Genomic DNA, 18,050 nt, shown 5'->3' on the forward strand with positions numbered 1-18,050 from the left:
CCCCCCAAAAAAAAAAAAAAAAAAAAACCCTATTTTTCTTTTTCTTTTTCTTTTGCTTTAAATTCTCCTTTAATTGTTTCACTTAAATGTAATCGTTTTCAAAAATTAAATTAAATTAAATTACGATTTATAATTTAAAATACTTAAAATTTTGTTTATAAAATTGTTCGAATAAATAATAAAAAAATAATTATAGTAAAATTTTAAATTGGCTATGCCTGTGACTCAAACAACCATATATAAAGTTCACGACTAGACCTAATTTGAGTAACTCAAGCAATCATATATAGAGTTCACGGCTAGACCCAACCCTATTCCATTCAACACTGGCTTAGGTACGGTTAATCTGTCGAGTTGTTCTTTTTTTAATTATTTAAAATTTTTTATTTATTCACTGTACTGTTATGAAGCCCGTGAAGTTGTTCTTTTTTAATTATTTAAAAATTTCTATTTATTCACTCTTATTTGTTCACTTTTATTTTTTTTTTAATTTTAGGTTTGTTTTGTTATTATTATTATTATTATTCCTTCACTTCTTTACTTTCTCAACTTTTTTAATTATTTATTTTTCTTATTTTCTTTTTCTTTTTTAATATAATTATATTATTTTGTTTTTTTTTCTTGGATAAAAAATTACTTTCGTTTTCAAATGGTTTATAAAGTAATTGGGAGAAAATGATAATAAATTGAAATAAATATATTTTACATTCGAACCAGGTAAATAAATTAGTTATATTTAATTTTCAAAATATAACATGCATAATTAATCACGAATAAAAATTTATACAATTTTATTAAAATTATTTATTCGAAAATAATTATTAAATAAACTAAAAAACATAAAATAAATGAAATTTTAATTAATTTAAATTATTTTAATAATTTGATAAAATTGTTAGACGTAATTAAACAAAAATATTATATATTTATTTAGATGAAATTGTGATAGCTCTTTAATTAAACAAAAAATAATAATATTCTTAATAAAATAAACAAAAAAAGAAGTTGGTAATTATAAATAATAATAATAATAATAATAAAGAATTGATTATTTAATGGGCGATAAAATATGGTGGCCTCTTTTTCATACCTAACCAAAGTTTTGCTTTTAATTTTAATGAAATGAGTATTTATGATGAGTATTTATTTATTTATTTATTTTTTTAATTCGAGTAAAGTATCTAATTATGTCATACGGGTATTTTTATCGGGCTAAGTTTGAGTAAATATGTAAAGACGAGTCAGTCAATAACGATTGGGTTAAGTTTTAAGATTATTTTGATTGAAGTTTTTAATTTTGATAAAAAGAAATAATAAATAAATAATAAAATTTTAAAAAAATGTCTTTTTCGAGTAGTTCGAATTCGATAACCTAACTTGAAAGGGTTTTATTTATCAATTTTAAAAAATATATAAAGTTGCATTTTTTTAATGTTTTAAAATTATATAATATTTGTTTTTTGTTTTCTTTCTTTTTATATTTTGACTTTTTCTTCACGGTTTAGAGTTTAGGTGGACGGTGGATCGGTGTTATCTCTTATTTATTTACTTTTATTTGATATAGTCATGTATATGTATAGGTGTGAAATCTCACATTAGTTAAGGAGTACAACAAGACATTCTTTTATAAGGGTGTGGATATCTCTCTCTGGTAAATGCGTTTTAAAAATCTTGACGGAAAGCCTGAATGTGAAATTCTAAAAAGGACAATATCTGTTAGCGGTGAGCTTGGGATACTACAAATGGTATCAGAGCTAGACACTAGATGATGTGTCAGCCAGGAGGTGAGCTCCAAAAGGGTGGATACGAGGCAGTGTGCCAGCAAGGACGTTGGGCCCTGAATGGGTGAATTTGGTGGGGGTCTTACATTGATGGGAGAAAAAAACGAGTACCAGTAAGGACGCTGGGCACTAAAGGGAAGTGGATTATGAGATCCCAGAACGAAACACTATTTATGAGGGTGTGGAAACCTCTCCATAACAGACATGTTTTAAAAACTTTGAGGAGAACCCAAACCAAAAACTCAAAGAGAACAATATTAGGTTAGTAAGCCCATACCAATTTTAATAAATAATTTAATACAAATCTTTATTACTAAAAATAATTACAAAATTATTCATCAATTATATTTTCCGTTATTTTTTTTTCCATACATATAATATTCATGATTATTTCACAAACTTTAAACTAGACGACTCGATAAAGTATATTTGACCTAAAAATTCTAATAGAACTACCTTATTACGAAATAAATCTAATCAATAATGCAAAAAAAATAATATATAATTAAATTATGTAACGTAACATATAATTATGGTCGGAGAGGTCATTTATAATTTATAAACCTAACTTAATTAGCTAAATTCAGTCGGGTCACGTTATTATTGGTTGATTTAATTGTAATATTATTTTTTAATTTTGTGATTTTAGTTTGAATAAAATTTTAGCATCAATAAGATAAGCCTCGTGTCTATTTCATAAAGTTATATGAACGAGCAAAAATGAAAATTTAAAAAATAAACGTGTGGAATTAACACAAGATATGTACATTCTACCACCGTTTTTTCGTTGAATGTTTGAATTTTGATCTTTTATGTACATAACCGATTAATTCTATGTTCTAAAAAAAATTAAAAAATTAGAAAATGTATATATAATTTAAATAAAATTAAGGGCGTAGGTTTTAAATAAATATTAGGTTAAATTAATAAAAATATTCCTAAAATTTGCTTCTTTGTCTCAAAAATACCTTTAAACTTTCAAAAACGTTCAAAAATACTGATTAAAAATACCTTTTAAACTTTAAACGGTTTGAAAAAATATTTTTAAAAATTTAAAAAACAAATTTAACTTTTAAGAAAAAAAAGTTTAATATTAGTAACAAAATTTTAAAAAGTTTAAATAAATAGGTTTTTGCTTGTATATTGATAATAATAATATTTAAAAAATGCTAATACTGCTCTTAAAAGTTTTATTTTTTTAGATATGGCGTTAATAGTAAGAATATTTTTGAAAATAGAATGAATTTTTTTAAAAAAGTAAATGAGTATTTTTGTTAGACGGTGGAAAGTTTACGAATATTTTTATTACTTTAGTTAAAAATGTTAAAAAATACGAATAAAAATAACACGGAATAGTATATTATACCACCGAAGGTGTTCGAATTTTTATCGTACTATATTCTAAAAAATAAAGTGGAAAAAAAATTATGAAATGTTTATATAATTTAAATAAAATTTAGACAAAGATTTTTTTTTTTTTTTTCTAAAATATCCATTTAAATGTTGGGATAATGTTGCCGACTTAAGCACGTGATTTAAATGACTAAAACACGATGAATTAAGAGCTCCCAAATCAATAGCGGCGGATTTTTTGGCCTCCTCTTAATAAACATTTAAAACGTGTTTTTTTATAGAAAAGATCTTGTCGTCAAGCATTCATATAAACAAGCCTTCGTTCTTCCATTTTGTTGAGTCCAAAAATCTCATCTTTTTTCGATCCTCTTCCTCCTCTAATGGCGGTTCTTCCCATTTTCATGGAGAAAAATTGTAACTTGGAACTTTGTCTTTCTTCTTCTATGGCTTCTTCCAATCATGATTCCGGCGACCTCCGCCGCCACCAGCCTCCCCTCCACCCGTTCTCGTAAGTTTTCCCTATTTTTTACCGTAAATTTTGATAGAACAATTAACCTCAACGATCGTATGATATTGTCTATGATTATATTTATTATGAGATTTCACGTAGGGTGGGAAGGAGAAATAAATATTGGTGCGAAAGTTTCTCTGCGGCAGACGCGTTTTAAAAACTTTGAGAGGAAGTTAGAAAGGGAAAGTCCAAAGAAAGACAATATCTACTGGTGGTGGGCTTAAGCTGTTACAAATGGTATTAGAACATTGGGCGATGTGCCAACGAGGAAGCTCAGCCCCAAAGCGGGTGGACACGAGGCGGTGTGCTAGTAAGGACGCTGGCCTCGAAAGGGTAAATTGGGGGGTCCCATATCGATTGAAGAAGGGAATAAGTGTCCGCGAGGACATTGGGCCATGAAGTGGCGAATTGTGAGATCCCAAATCAATTGGGAGGAGAACGAAACACATTTATAAGAGTGGGGAAACCTCTCTCGACGTGTTTTAAAAACCTTGAGGGGAAGCCCGAAAGGGAAAGTCCAAAGAGGACAATATCCACTAGTGAGGACGCTGGGTCCCAAAGGGGGTGGATTGTGAGATCCCACATCGGTTAAAGAGTAGAACGAAACATTATTTATAAGAGTATGAAAACCTCCTCGTAGGGTTTTGAAAACCTTGAGGGGAAGCGAGAAAACCCAAAGAGACAATATCTCGTAGTGGTAGGCTTGAGCCGTTACACCTATTAGGTTTGACATCTAAGGATTATCCCTTATAAAACAACAAACTTCCACAATAACACGAGAGTTTTCATGACTTTGCTTTTAGTTTTTCGTATCAATAAATATAGTGTCTCGTGACCTTGCGATTGATTACGGTTGTTCTTACGACAGAGATGATGAGTCGAGCAAGAACTCTCAACAGCAGATGACAATTTTTTACAATGGAAGAGTTTGTGTGGCTGATTTTACAGAGCATCAGGTACCCTTCTTCTTCTTCTTCTTCTTCTTCTTCTTCTTGGGATTGCATTACCAAATGGGTGATTTTGATTAGAAATTCATGAACTTGTTGGTGCATTTCAGGCCAGAGCTATAATAATGCTAGCAACCCGACGATCCACGAGTCGTCAACATCGATCGGAACTGTGTAAACGCGAAGATGGCTCCGATTCCGGGCTCTCCATGAAGAGATCTCTGCAGAGGTTTCTACATAAAAGGAAGAATCGGATTCAATCTGCTTCACCTTACACTCAATAACCCATCAATTGAGATGTTTAGAATTGTAATGTGTAAAGAACTTACTCTTTCTTGAGTTTCTTGAATGAAAATGTTGAGAAAGATTGATTTTTGATATCTGGGTTGTTTAGATTGGGCCAAATTTAGCGCTAAGATGTAGAACGTTTCAAGTCCATACACCTTTTATGAAATATTTTAAATGAACGTTTTCGGGTACGTATTAGTCATGTCATGCATTGTAACACCCCTAATTTTCTTGTCTTAACAGTCGATGACATCGTTTCTGTTCCACGGTAACCGTCGGTGGAGGAGGTTCTAGTAGTTCATCTTCTCCTTCCATGGTTTTAGTTGCTCTCAGGGTGACAACATAAGTAGGAGCCGCTATCTTTTTGTCTAGTCCAGGACGAACCTCCATGCTAATTTATATTCAGTGTTCACCAACTTTGGAGCGAATTGTTTGATTCTCGTAAAATCTCTTGCATATGTGGTAACTGAATGTTCTTTCTGACTCATATGTGTGAACTCTTGCTATTTACGGAGTTGAGTAATACTCTTCCAGAAAAGCGCTCTTGAAGTCCGACCACGAGATTACACCTCCCTCGAGACTAAGAATCTCGCGGCTGAATTGCCACCACAACTCTGCATCACCTCATAGCATGAATGTTGCACATGGTACATTATGATCATCTAAGCAATTTGTTAGTCGAACATTGTCTCCATTGATGTCAACCACAACTGTGCCACTATCGGATCATCTACAGTCTCGCTAAAGTTACGAGGGTCACCTCTTTTAAAGTCTCGCTGGTATTTTGCCTCTCTAGTTGACGATGAGACATTGTCTTGTTGGGTTGTTACCATCGTTTGCATAATCGCTTATAACAATTCCTTTAGGGCAGTTGTGGAGTCTGGTGCACTATTGGAGGTGGGGGTGACACCGTTCGTCAGATCGATTCACCGATTCCTCACGAACTAAACCTCTTCTACCCCTTTCTCTACCACTAGTAGGGGGTCGTCCCCTACGCCCTTTACCTCTTCCTCTACTTTGACATTAAATGTCACCTATATCAATCCATGTCACATACTTAGGGCATATCAATATCTTGATCTAGATAAACATGATGATTATTTCTAATATAAGTCCTAAAACTTACTTTTCTCTACTATTATTTCTTTAATTTCATCCTATGGTATCAGAATCATGTCCTCAACTTAGTCATGCCAATAGAATCCTCAAGTGTCGAATAAAGAAGTTGTGAGTCTCGAAGGTGTAGTCATCAAAAGTGGCTTAAGTGTCAAACAAAAGGTGTACTTTGTTCGAGGACTCTAGAGAAGGAGTCGAGCCTCGATTACCTAGCTCGTCCCAGGATCGAAACCTGGCTCTAATACCAATATCTACTTGCAGTGGGCTTGAGCCGTTACAAATTGTATTAGAGGCAGACACCGAGTGATGTGCCAACGAGAAGGTTGAGCCTCGAAGGGGGTAGACAAGAGACAGTATGCCAGCAAAGATGTTGGGTCTTGAAGGGGGGTGGATTGAGGGGTCCCACATTGACGGGAGAAGGGAACGAGTGCCAGCGAGGACGCTGAGCCTTGAATGGAGATGAATTATGAAATTCCACATCGGTTGGGAGGAGACCTTTTCCGATAATAAAATTACAATTTTAACCCTAAAATTAGAACAACTCTTTAAACTTTTTGACCCTTCAAAAGTAAATGGATAACAATTGTACACATTTATTCCTCATTCTAAGATTCTATCAACATTGCTTGTGCCGTTTGAACTCTGAGTCCATCACGACGCGAATATTTTTCAGGGCAAAAAAAGTCGGCTGTTTATCGTCCGCTGCGATGCGACAGCGATCAACTAGTGGTGGGTTGCTTAATTTAATATGAAATGGTTCCAATTTTCGATAGACGAGATATATTTAGCCGAATAAAAAGGCCTTAATCTCTGGGGTTTGGATATTTCGCAAGGGTTTGGATATTTCGCTCTGTGGATGCTGTGAGGTGAAACCCAGAAGGAAATTTGTTTGAGATTTCGAGATTTATCAATGGCGTCCAGAAGGCAGTTGCAATGTTTGATCAGCTTGGTTTGCAGGGGAAGGAGGCCATTCTCTTCTTTTCCTGCTTCTGAGAAGCTCATCGATATGGAGAAAGAAAATAGTGCACATAAGTGAGCTCTCGTTTCATGGTTTTGATTGTTTGGTTTCTTGATGAACTCTTGATCTATCTTGAATTGAAGGTTTGTGGTGGTGTTCTTGTTTTCATGCTGTGATATCTGTTGTTTTCTGATGTTTTTGATTCTGGGTTCTCTCTGTTTTACTCCATGTCTTTGATATAGATGATGATATGTGATACTGTTCTTGATTTCTCCATGGGTGGTCTGAATAACCTTTGATGCAGCAAGCTTCTGTCTATCAGAAGATATCAATCATATTGCATGATCAATGTTTATAAGAGAGTGTTATGATGCTTATATTATTGATTAGATAAAAGGGTTTTTGTAGTCCCAACTTTTATGCTTGTTACTAATCAAATGGCTGAAGTCATGCAGCAGGCATTAGTTTATACAAGTCTATGTCATATCAAATGTCGCTTAAGAGCCTTGAATTTTCTTATTTTCTTTGTGTTCAGCAAGAGTCTAAGCTCAACGCTACTTTCGGGCTTCCTCTCAAGGTTTTAAAATGCGTATGCTAGGGAGTAAGGAGAAGTTTCCACACCCTTATAAGGAATGTTTCGTTCTCCTCCCCTACTGATGTGAGATCTCATAATCCACTCCCCTTCTGGGTCCAGCGTCCTCGCTGACATTCGTTCTCTTCTCCAATCGATATGGGACCCCCCAATCCACCTTTCCCTTCGGGACCCAGCGTCCTTGCTGGCACACTGCCTCGTGTCCACCCCCTTCGGGCATCAACATTCTCGTTGGCACATCGCCCGATGTCTGGCTTTGATACCATTTGTAACAGCCCAATCCTACCTCTAGCAGATATTGTCCAATTTTGGGTTTTTTCTTTTGAGCTTCCCTTCAAGGTTTTAAAATGCGTCTACTAGGGAGAGTTTTCCACACCCTTATAAGGAATGATGCTTCGTTTTCCTCCCCAATTGATGTGAGATCTTACAATCCACCCCCTTCAGGGCTTAGCGTCCTTGTCGGGATTCGTTCCCTTCTCCAATCAATATGGGACACCCCAATCCACCCCTCTTCAGGGTCCAGCGTCCTTGCTGGCACACCGCCTCGTGTTCACCTCCCTTCGGGGCTCATTCTCCTCGCTCGCACATTGCCCAGTGTCTGGCTCTGATACCATTTGTAACAGCTCAAGCCCAGTGCTAGTAGATATTGTCCTCTTTCGGCTTTCCCTTTTAGGCTTCCACTCAAGATTTTAAAACACGTCTACTAGGGAGAGGTTTCCACACTCTTGTGAGGAATGTTTTGTTCTCCTCCCCAATGTGGGATCTCACAGTTCCATATCCCTTGAGTAGGGAATTGTAGTCTGTAGAGTGTCGAATATATGTTGATTCTACCCTTATTGATGGATACTTTATGGCGTTATGCAGCTACCACCCGATTCCAGTTGTATTCTCGGAAGCAAAGGGGTCATCGATATGGGACCCAGAGGGTAAGAGATATCTGGATTTTCTATCAGCTTATTCTGCTGTCAACCAGGTACACGAGTGTAATTGATCTCCATGCATGCTGTGTACTAAATTGAACGTTTTTAGCATTGTTCATTCTGATAACAGGTCTTTTTTTTCTTTAATAATCATTTCTAAGTGACTTGTTTGATAATTCAACGCTTAATTGATATCTTTTATTGCCTTATGCCTGTAGGGACATTGTCATCCAAAGATTGTCAAGGCATTCCAAGAACAAGCAGAGAAACTCACTCTTAGCTCTCGAGCTTTCTATAATGATAAGTTTCCCCTGTTTGCTGAGTACTTAACACAAATTTTTGGCTATGATATGGTGCTTCCAATGAACACTGGTGCTGAAGGAGTGGAAACTGCTTTGAAGTTGGCAAGGAAATGGGGTTACAAGAAGAAGAAAATCCCCAAAGATGAGGTGCGGTATAAGGAAATTTTGTGCTATAATTTAGATCGAGGTCTTCAAATTTTGGAAGTTTTCCGTTCTCCATTTTAGTTCGGAACCTTTAGTATATTAGCTGTGAGATCCCTCTTCGGTTGGGGAGGAGAACGAAACATTCTTTATAAGGGTGTGGAAACCTCTTCCTGGTAGACGCGTTTTAAAAAACTTGAGGGGAAGCCCGAAAGGGAAAGCCCAAAGAGGACAATATTTGCTAGCGGTGGGCTTGGGCTGTTACAAGTGGTATCAGAGCCAGACACCGGGCGATGTGCCAGCAAGGAGTCTGAGCCCCGAAGGGGGGTGGACACAAGGCGGTGTGCCAGTAAGCACGTTGGGCCCTAAAGGGGTGGATTGGGGGGTCCGACATTGATTGGAGAAGGGAACGAGTGCCAACGAGGACGCTGCGCCCTGAAAGGGTGTGGATTGTGAGATCCCACGTCGGTTGGGGAGGAGAACGAAGCATTCTTTATAAGGGTGTGGAAACCTCTCCCTAGTTTTAAAAACATTGAAGGGAAGCCTGAAAGGGAAAGCTCAAAGAGGACAATATTTGCTAGAAGTGGGCTTAGGCTTGTTACAAATGGTATTAGAGCTAGACACCGGGTGATGTGCCAGCGAGGAGTCTGAGCCCCGAAGGGGGGTGGACACGAGGCAGTGTGCCAGTAAGGACACCGGGCCTTGAAGGGGGTGGTTGGGGGGGTCCCACATCGATTGGAGAAGGGACCGAGTGTCAACGAGAACGCTGGGGCCCGGAAGGGGGATGGATTGTGAGATCCCATATCGATTGGGGAGGAGAACGAAACATTCTTTATAAGGGTGTGAAAATCTCTCCCTAGCAGACGCGTTTTAAAAACCTTGAGGGGAAGCCCGAAAGGGGAACTCCAAAGAGGACAATATTTGCTAGCAGTGGGCTTGGGCCGTTACAAATGGCATTAAAGCCAGACATCAGGCCATGTGCCAGCGAGGAGACTAAAGACGATCTACTAACGGTGGACTTGGGCTGTTACATCAGCCTTCATCGTAGTTCAAACTTGATTACTGTTAAGTGCTCGCAGGTGCTGATAGGAGCTTAATAAATTACTTTTCTTAAAACTTACTTGCAAAACTGTGATGAAACTAATCCATGTAGAACATATTGTTGTGCTAAAAAATCAATAACTTATCCTCCAAATTCTTCATAATTAAATGACCTTTGAAGTCCCATGTTTTCTGTCACATATGCAGGCTATTATTGTTTCATGTTGTGGTTGCTTTCACGGTCGGACATTGGCTGTTATTTCCATGAGCTGCGACAACGAAGCGACGCGAGAATTTGGGCCCTTGTTGCCTGGACATCTTAAAGTTGATTTTGGTGATGCAGTTGCCCTTGAGAAAACATTTAAAGGTTGGTTGAATATATTGTTCCAAGACATGGTTTCCCTTGTGTTTTTTATTTACATGTCAAGAAATTTGTTCATGTATTTTCACTATAAAACAATCCTATCCATTAGTTTTTGTTTTGCTTAGTCATGGGGATTTGTATTTGGCGTTCGGTTTATCTTATTGCTCGTCGTTTTCATGGAGTGCAGAGCATGGGGACCGAATAGCTGGATTTTTGTTCGAGCCCATTCAAGGAGAGGCAGGGGTATGTATGAAGAGACAAAAATCTTTTACTAGGGAAGGTTGTTTTCTAAAGGTCGTTAGCGGCATATTGGAGAGGCTAAGGAAACATTCCTTATAAGGGTGTGGAAACCTCTCTCTATCAGACACGTTTTAAAATCATGAGGCTGACGGTGATACTTAACGAGCCAAAGCGGACAATATCTGCTAGCGGTGGGCTTGGGTTGTTACAAATGGTATCAGAGCCAAACATCGGGCGGTGTGCCAGCGAGGACGCTAGGCCCCAAGGGGTGGATTGTGAGGTCCCACATTGGTTGGAGAGGGGAACGAAACATTCCTTATAAGGGGTGTGAAAACCTCTCTCGCAGGCGTGTTTTAAAAACCTTGAGGGGAAGCCCAAAAAGGAAAGTTCAAAGAGAACAATATCTGCTAGCAGTGGACTAGGGCCGTTACAAATAGTATCAGAGCTAGTCACTAGGCGGTGCAAGGCACTAGTCGGAGTAGGGCTAGACTCTCTACATAGTAGACGCGTTTTAAAATCGTGAAGCTAACGACGATACGTAATGGGCCAAAGCAAACAATATCTGCTAACGGTGGGTTTGGGCTTGGACTGTCTGCTACAATAAATAATAAAATAATGCGTTACAAGGATCTTACATGAAACGAAAACACGTGCTATGATCTTTTTAGACAAAGATCTACGAAGAGTCCAATACTCCTTTCTTTTTTCGCTATCTACCTCTTACAGTTGAAGAATGAGGATTGCTACCTAATGTATTGACTCTTACAGTTTCGCTTTCGACATCTGAATCATTTTGTGTCGATATTTTGATATTCTTCTAGGTTATTATTCCCCCTGATGGTTACATGAAAGCTGTGCGAGATCTTTGCTCGAAGTATAATGTCTTAATGATTGCTGACGAAATACAATCTGGCTTAGCGAGGTCGGGAAAATTGTTGGCTTGCGATTGGGAGAATGTCAGACCAGATTTAGTGGTAATGTCCCGTCTTGCTCTTCCCATATTATAGGACGTTTTCTTTTATTTATTTATATTTATTAAGAACGAACCTATTTGATTCTCGACGTTTCCTGTACTACTACGGGTTCATCTACGATAGGGGAAGGTTCGATCAACGTTCTTCATTTAACCAAACATCTCATTAAGTATGATTCAGATACTGGGAAAAGCATTGGGCGGTGGAGTAATACCTGTAAGTGCTGTTCTTGCTGACAAAGATGTAATGCTTTGTATCCAACCTGGAGAGCATGGGAGGTGTGTAGCTTGCGTGTTTAGATTTATGAGATAGACTTTTTTTCCCCTTCTAGCGGTGAGCTTGAGTTGTTGTAGTGTTGCTATTTAATTGAAGACTCGTGTGCTATTGAGAACACATCATAAACTGCTGTTGTGATATCAAATAAAGACTGACCTTGCTCTTTATCTCATTATGCATAGCACTTTTGGGGGAAATCCACTGGCAAGTGCTGTTGCTATTGCCTCACTTGAAGTGATCAAAGATGAGAAACTTGCTGAAAGGTATGAAGTCTGGTAAATTGCTGCCTGTTATGATAAATTCCTTTACTATCTCCTTCTTTTGTCCTCTGATTTATACTATAAAATGATGAACTTTGTTTCCATGTAAAAAACAGATCAGCAAAATTAGGAGAGGAGATCAGAAATCAGCTCGTCGAAGTTCAGGAACGTTTCCCACAATACATCAAGCATGTTCGAGGAAGAGGTTTATTCAATGCCGTGGAGCTCAAAAGCAAAGCTTTATCTCCTGTTTCGGCGTATGATATTTGCATGAAGTTGAAGGAAAGGGGAGTTCTTGCTAAACCGACGCACGATACTATAATTCGGTTAACGCCTCCACTCTCGATAAGGTATGCCAAATCTTTTATAGTTACCTCTTTTGTTGTTATGGAACTTAGCTAGAGACAATATTTAAAAGGGGGGAATGTTCTGTTACCCATTGGTTCTTGTGGCCTATTGTTCTTCCCCTGCTAGCTCCATTATGTGTTACAATGAACTGGATCCTACGTCGGTTGGAGAGGGGAACTAAACATTTTTTGTAAGGGTGTGGAAACCTCTTTCTAGTAGACGCGTTTTAAAATCCTTGAGGGAAGCTCGAAAGGGAAAGTCCAAGGAGGACAATATCTGTTAGCGGTAGGCTTGGACTATTAGAAATGGTATCAAAGCCAAACACCGAGCAGTGTGCCAGCGAGGACATTGAGCCTTGAAACGGGTGGACACTGGGTGGTGTGCCAGCGTGGATGTTGGGCCGAAGGGGGTGAATTGTGAGATCCTACATCGATTGGAGAGAGAAACGAGTGACCGCGAGGACGCTGGGTCTTGAAGGGGAGTGGATTGTGAGATCTCACATCCATTTGAGAGACGAACGAGTGCTAGTGAGGACGCTAGGCCCTGAAAGGGGGGGGGTGGATTGTGAGATTCCACATCAATTGGAGAGAGGAACGAGTGTCCACGAGGACGTTGGGTCTTGAAGGGGGGTGAGTTGTGAGATCCCACATCAGTTGGAGAGGGAAATGAAGCATTCTTTATAAGGGTGTGGAAACCTCTCCCTAGCAGACGCGTTTTAAAATCCTTGAGGGGAAGCCCAAAAGAGAAAGTCCAAAGAGGACAATATCTTTTAGCGGTGGGCTTGAGCTTTTACAAATGGTATCAGAGCCAAACATTAGGCGGTGTGCCTGCGAGGATGCTGAGCCCCAAAGAGGTGGACACCAGGGGGTGTGCCAACGAGGACGCTGGGCTGAAGGGGGTGGATTGTGAGATCCCACATCGATTAGAGAGAGGAACGATTGCCGACGAGGACGCTGGGCCCTGAAGGGGGATGAATTATGAGATCCCACGTCGGTTGGATGGAGAGGGGGCCGAACTAGGACTACATCGCATGCTGCAGTGAACGGGGAAGCACGTAGAGAGAAAATACAAGAGGATTTGCCTTTCCCAACACCTCGAGAAGCCGAAAACAAGACGAACGGTTTCAATGAGCTTGATAAAAGCAGTGAAAAGTTCATAATACCATAGAGAATGATTGTAAGCATTTGTTGTGCAGTTTGGATGAGGTGAAAGAAGGCACGAAGGCACTCCATGATGTCCTGGAAATTGATCTTCCAAAGCTGATGAAGGAAAAGCCACACAATGCTTCCCCAAGTGATTCTAACATATGTGATCGCTGCGGAAGAAACCTATCTGCCTCTACGGATTAGGATCTCTCCACTTCTTGTACTGTAGACTGCTTGATCTTCTAATCTATTTGAGATGATGTTCGTTCAGTGCATGACTAGAAGAATGCTGTCTGTTATCATCTGTTCTTGGGTTGGGCCCAGATTCTAATGATGGCTAGTTCAGAGTTCATTTTGGTTCTTAAACTTTCAAGTTTGTTCGGTTTTGATCCTCGTTACGCTATTTTTTTTACTGTAAATCTGTTTTTTTCGATGTTCCTGCAACAACCCTCTTTTTTAAGCACTGGAACTCTCACAATTTTCTGGTGAAACCTCGGAGGAATGTCGCTGGTTTGGTTGAAATTCGTGATCATTCTCACCTTGAATCGTCATGATTTGTGAGTAATCGACCCGGAATTAGCCCAAGTTTCTATTGATTTTTGTGAGTCATAGATCAGTTTTTCTTTTCCAAATTTATTGAGTTTAAGATGTGTTGTCGAATCGGGATAGTAAGTTGGTTGTTTTGGTGTTAAAATGATGCCATGAAACGTCGAAAATTTGTCATCGAGAGTTGCCCGAGAAGCGCTTGTTATTAGCAACAAAGTTGGGTAAAGGAGGATCCACTTGGTTGGGTTGGGTTGGGTCGAGTCGAGTCAAATTTGAATCTCAAACTCAACAGCTCAACTCCAGCTTTGGTCTTGCCCACTAATTGCCTTAAGCCCAACCCACATCAACCCCACTGATGGCCCAATCCAACAGCTTCAATCGTGCACGCGGCTCGGTCACGTCTTGGTTGTCAGCTCAATGGAAACCTAAGGCACTTTAGTGGAAACTTGTCGGATTGAAGCTTTGGATCTTGCTCATTGTACTGTAGAACCAAAAAGCTCTCCGTCGAACTTCAGTCCTTGAGAGTTGACCATGAGACAACAACCTCTGACACCCCACACCATTGCGGCTGGAGGGGTCTTGCCCATCAGCCTACTTCGCCAAGAGGTGGTGTAGGAGCGCAATCACCTAGCCGAAACCCACTTAGATGAAACTACAAGGCGTTTGAAGGGAGCGAGGACCCTGATTGAAGATCACTCCAAAAGATCAACCTAACCTAGCCCAACTTATCTAAACAACCTAAAGGCCTGGCCCCTTTTACCGAACAGAGTTATTGTAGCGTAGCGAAACGACAAAATCTTAATTAGGGTGGAATCTTCCGTCTTGGATGATTCTTCTTGAACTAGGGTGCGAAAGTTATATTACTTTTTCGTGAGTAAACCCGTATGGCAACAACTAATCTGTGTGTACACGGGACTTGATCGGTGTTGAATGATTTCTAGGTCCTTTAACTTCTTGATATCAGATATGATTGTATACATATCTAACCCCGATATATGGGTTGCTTACTCAATATTTTTAATACCCAAAACTTAAAAAAAAAAAAAAATTTAAGATAGATTCTCGTAACCCTCCATTGGACTGATTTCACTCAGTAAATAGGTTCAGCTTCCAAAACTTCTCTTTCTTTCATTTTCTGATTCGGATTCTTCTTTCATTTGATTTTTCTTCTTCTTTTAGAGGATTTAATTCATTTACCATGCGGGATACTTAATGCGTTAACTACAACACTACACATGTCGATACGGACAGTGCTTAGTATCCATCGTTTACGGCTAGGACTACTAGGTTATCTAATCCCATTCATTCCCCTAGCTTTTGTCTCTCAGTGTCAGTGTCAGCCCAACAAAGTGCTTTCACCGTTAGTGTTCTTTCCGATCTCTACACATTTCACCGCTCCATCGAAAATTCCCTCTACCCCTACTGTACTCCAGCTTGGTACTTTCTACCCTCATACTATGTTTGAACGATTTTTATTAAAATATATAAGCTTATTTCCATTTTTCACTTTAAATCACGTACACATGCATATGATAAAGAGCTTGCACAAGGCTAGGGTTTTAGAAAGTCGGGTCATTACTGATTCGAAAACTAATCATATTATCATGTTAGTATACACAGCTAAAGTCAAAACGAAACAGCTAAGAAGTTCAAAAACGGAAGTGGGACTTAAACCTAATAACAAATAATAAATCAGATCAGTATAATACAGATTCAGATCTGCTACATCATTCTTTCAAAATAACAACATATAAATAAATTAATTAAATGATAAGGACAACTAAAAAATATTCTTAAGCTCGAGTTCAGAATCAGAAACACGGTTGACCATAACCTATCACTTAACGTTTCAAATCATTGAGAAAATTATGGAAATCGGGAATTTTAAATTTTAAATATTTTAATAAAATAAAGTATATAATAATAATTATACACTAAAATAAGGGACACATTAGAGACACAATAATTAGTAGCTTTTAGTGGTTGTGACAATTATAAAGCCAGAACAGCTTCTAATATTTTATAATTTATAATTTATTTTAATTTGAGCTATGGATTAAAAAGCTTTTGAAATTATTAATTTTTTTTAATTATTAAAAAAAAAATCTTGTGGGACATGTCCTAGAAATTTCTAATTGATATATTAGCTGGATTACATTAATTTATGGTGAACAATTAAAATAAATAAATAAATAAATAAAAAGCTTAGCTGTTTTATTATCAAATTTTTAAATTTTCATAATTTTATTTTTGGCTAATTTTATTTTTTTTAATTCTTGAATGATTTGTGTAAATATTTATTTATTTATTGACTATTTTTTAGTATTTAGGTGAATTATGGAGATTAATATTTAAAATAAAATTTTCGAAAGAATTCTGAAGTCTTCGTATAAGCCTTCATGTCTATAGTATAATCACAGACCGTTAGTTATTGAATCAAATCAAAATTATTGTTATAAATATTCCAAAACAACTTTTTCAAACGTTGAATCGATTCAATTAAGAAGTTATCAAATCAAATGACGTTGACAAATATTTATATATTGTGACACATTTTTTTCAGTGGCTCAATCATATGAACTCTATAGTTAAGTAGACAAGGATTTTCTTAGGATGCTATGAGTGACGACAAAACATACTGGGTCTTTTAAGAGGAGTAACTAGCGTGATCATATTGCAGGAGAATGGTTAGGCTATCAGGTGTTGAATTCAGATTCCGAATTTTGATCTAAATCATGGACATGGGTTTTAGCTTATATAACTGAAAAGACCGAAAAGACCTAATTTTTTGAATCACGAACATTAAATTATTTAAAAAAAAACCCCGAAAACGAAAAAAACAAAGGGCTAGATTAGGGGTAGCATGAGATCATCAAATGTGATATGCACTCTTTTAGGGTTTAGGGAATTTGATATTAAATGCATTCCTAAATTGATATCAACTTTGGAATCCAACCTTTTCCCTCCCACTTGGTTCATTAAAGAATATTGATTCCTAAAGTTATTTATTCTTTCCTTTTCTTTTTTTTTCTTTTTTTGGGTATTTTGTTGGGTTCTTTTTAACTTTAGATTTTGTTATTAGACGCTACCATATAGGGTATCGTATTTATTACTCATTATTTTATTTTGTAATTATTTGAATTCGTTAGATAATCGTTCGATACGGAATAAAGATATGTTAGGCTGACATAGCTTAATCTGTACATGCATTAATGTATATTTTTGGCATCTTTCTCACCGTCCATTTTAGGATAAAAGAACAAATTACGACCCATTATTTATTTATTTAGGTTTTTGAGTGTTCTAGTTAGTTTACACGTATTTGAACTAATTTTACTTGAAAAATTATTATTCGTTTCGTTGTGTGTAGCTCGTCGATCTCTTGGGTCTTACTAGAAGGTACTGTCCCACTGTTTCTTCATCTCACACTGTTGCTGTAACAATCGTGTGAGGTGAACCCATATCAATTGGAGAGAGGAATGAATGTCAGGGAGGATGTTGGGCCTTGAAGGAGGGTGGATTGTGAGATCCCACATCGGTTGGAGAGGAGAACAAAATATTCTTTATAAGGGTGTGGAAACCTCTCCCCGTGCGTTTTGAAAACTTTGAGGGGAACCCTGGAAGGGAAAGCCCGAAGAGGATAATATCTGCTAACGGTGGACTTGGGTTGCTACAAAACGATTCTTCGCGTTGCTGGTTTCCATCATTGTAACGTCTACTTCATGCATACAACTCACCTCTTGCTCTAGAACATCTCGTTCGGTACGTAGACGTTGCATACATTGCGTGTATCTAATCCTAGTAGGGACTACTTACTAAATTTTCCAGATAAAGGCAAAGACAACACAGCAAGTAACGAGACATACACAGCAAGTAACAAGGCATACATAAAGTTTTTTTTTTTTTTTTTTTTTTTTTTTTTTTTTTTTTTTTTTTTTTTTTTTTTT

At 37.6% G+C, this 18,050-nt stretch overlaps 2 protein-coding genes across 3 annotated transcripts; both read left to right on the top strand.

Moving 5' to 3' along the window:
• The first annotated feature begins 3,495 nt into the window (after positions 1-3,495).
• LOC111457214 (protein TIFY 5A-like) lies at positions 3,496-5,030 on the top strand. The gene is made up of 3 exons (XM_023099401.1): positions 3,496-3,642; positions 4,514-4,601; positions 4,703-5,030. The coding sequence occupies exons 1-3, from the start codon at positions 3,515-3,517 to the stop codon at positions 4,874-4,876; spliced, it is 390 nt and encodes a 129-aa protein (XP_022955169.1). The 5' UTR covers positions 3,496-3,514; the 3' UTR covers positions 4,877-5,030.
• A 1,601-nt stretch (positions 5,031-6,631) lies between these two features.
• On the top strand, positions 6,632-13,950 carry LOC111457213 (ornithine aminotransferase, mitochondrial-like). Of its 2 annotated transcripts, XM_023099400.1 has the most exons (11): positions 6,632-6,725; positions 6,830-7,028; positions 8,411-8,519; positions 8,685-8,915; positions 10,158-10,317; positions 10,502-10,557; positions 11,376-11,528; positions 11,709-11,806; positions 11,987-12,067; positions 12,181-12,414; positions 13,608-13,950. In XM_023099400.1, exons 2-11 carry the CDS (start codon positions 6,907-6,909, stop codon positions 13,759-13,761), a joined length of 1,398 nt encoding a protein of 465 aa, XP_022955168.1. In that variant the 5' UTR covers positions 6,632-6,725; positions 6,830-6,906; the 3' UTR covers positions 13,762-13,950. The 2 variants fall into 2 exon arrangements, with proteins under 2 accessions (XP_022955168.1, XP_022955167.1); XM_023099399.1 differs by having other exon boundaries at positions 6,642-7,028.
• The last annotated feature ends 4,100 nt before the right edge of the window (positions 13,951-18,050 follow it).

The sequence above is a fragment of the Cucurbita moschata genome, unplaced genomic scaffold (assembly GCF_002738365.1).
Source record: "Cucurbita moschata cultivar Rifu unplaced genomic scaffold, Cmos_1.0 Cmo_Scf00019, whole genome shotgun sequence".
In the NCBI taxonomy this organism is placed as follows: Eukaryota; Viridiplantae; Streptophyta; class Magnoliopsida; order Cucurbitales; family Cucurbitaceae; genus Cucurbita; species Cucurbita moschata.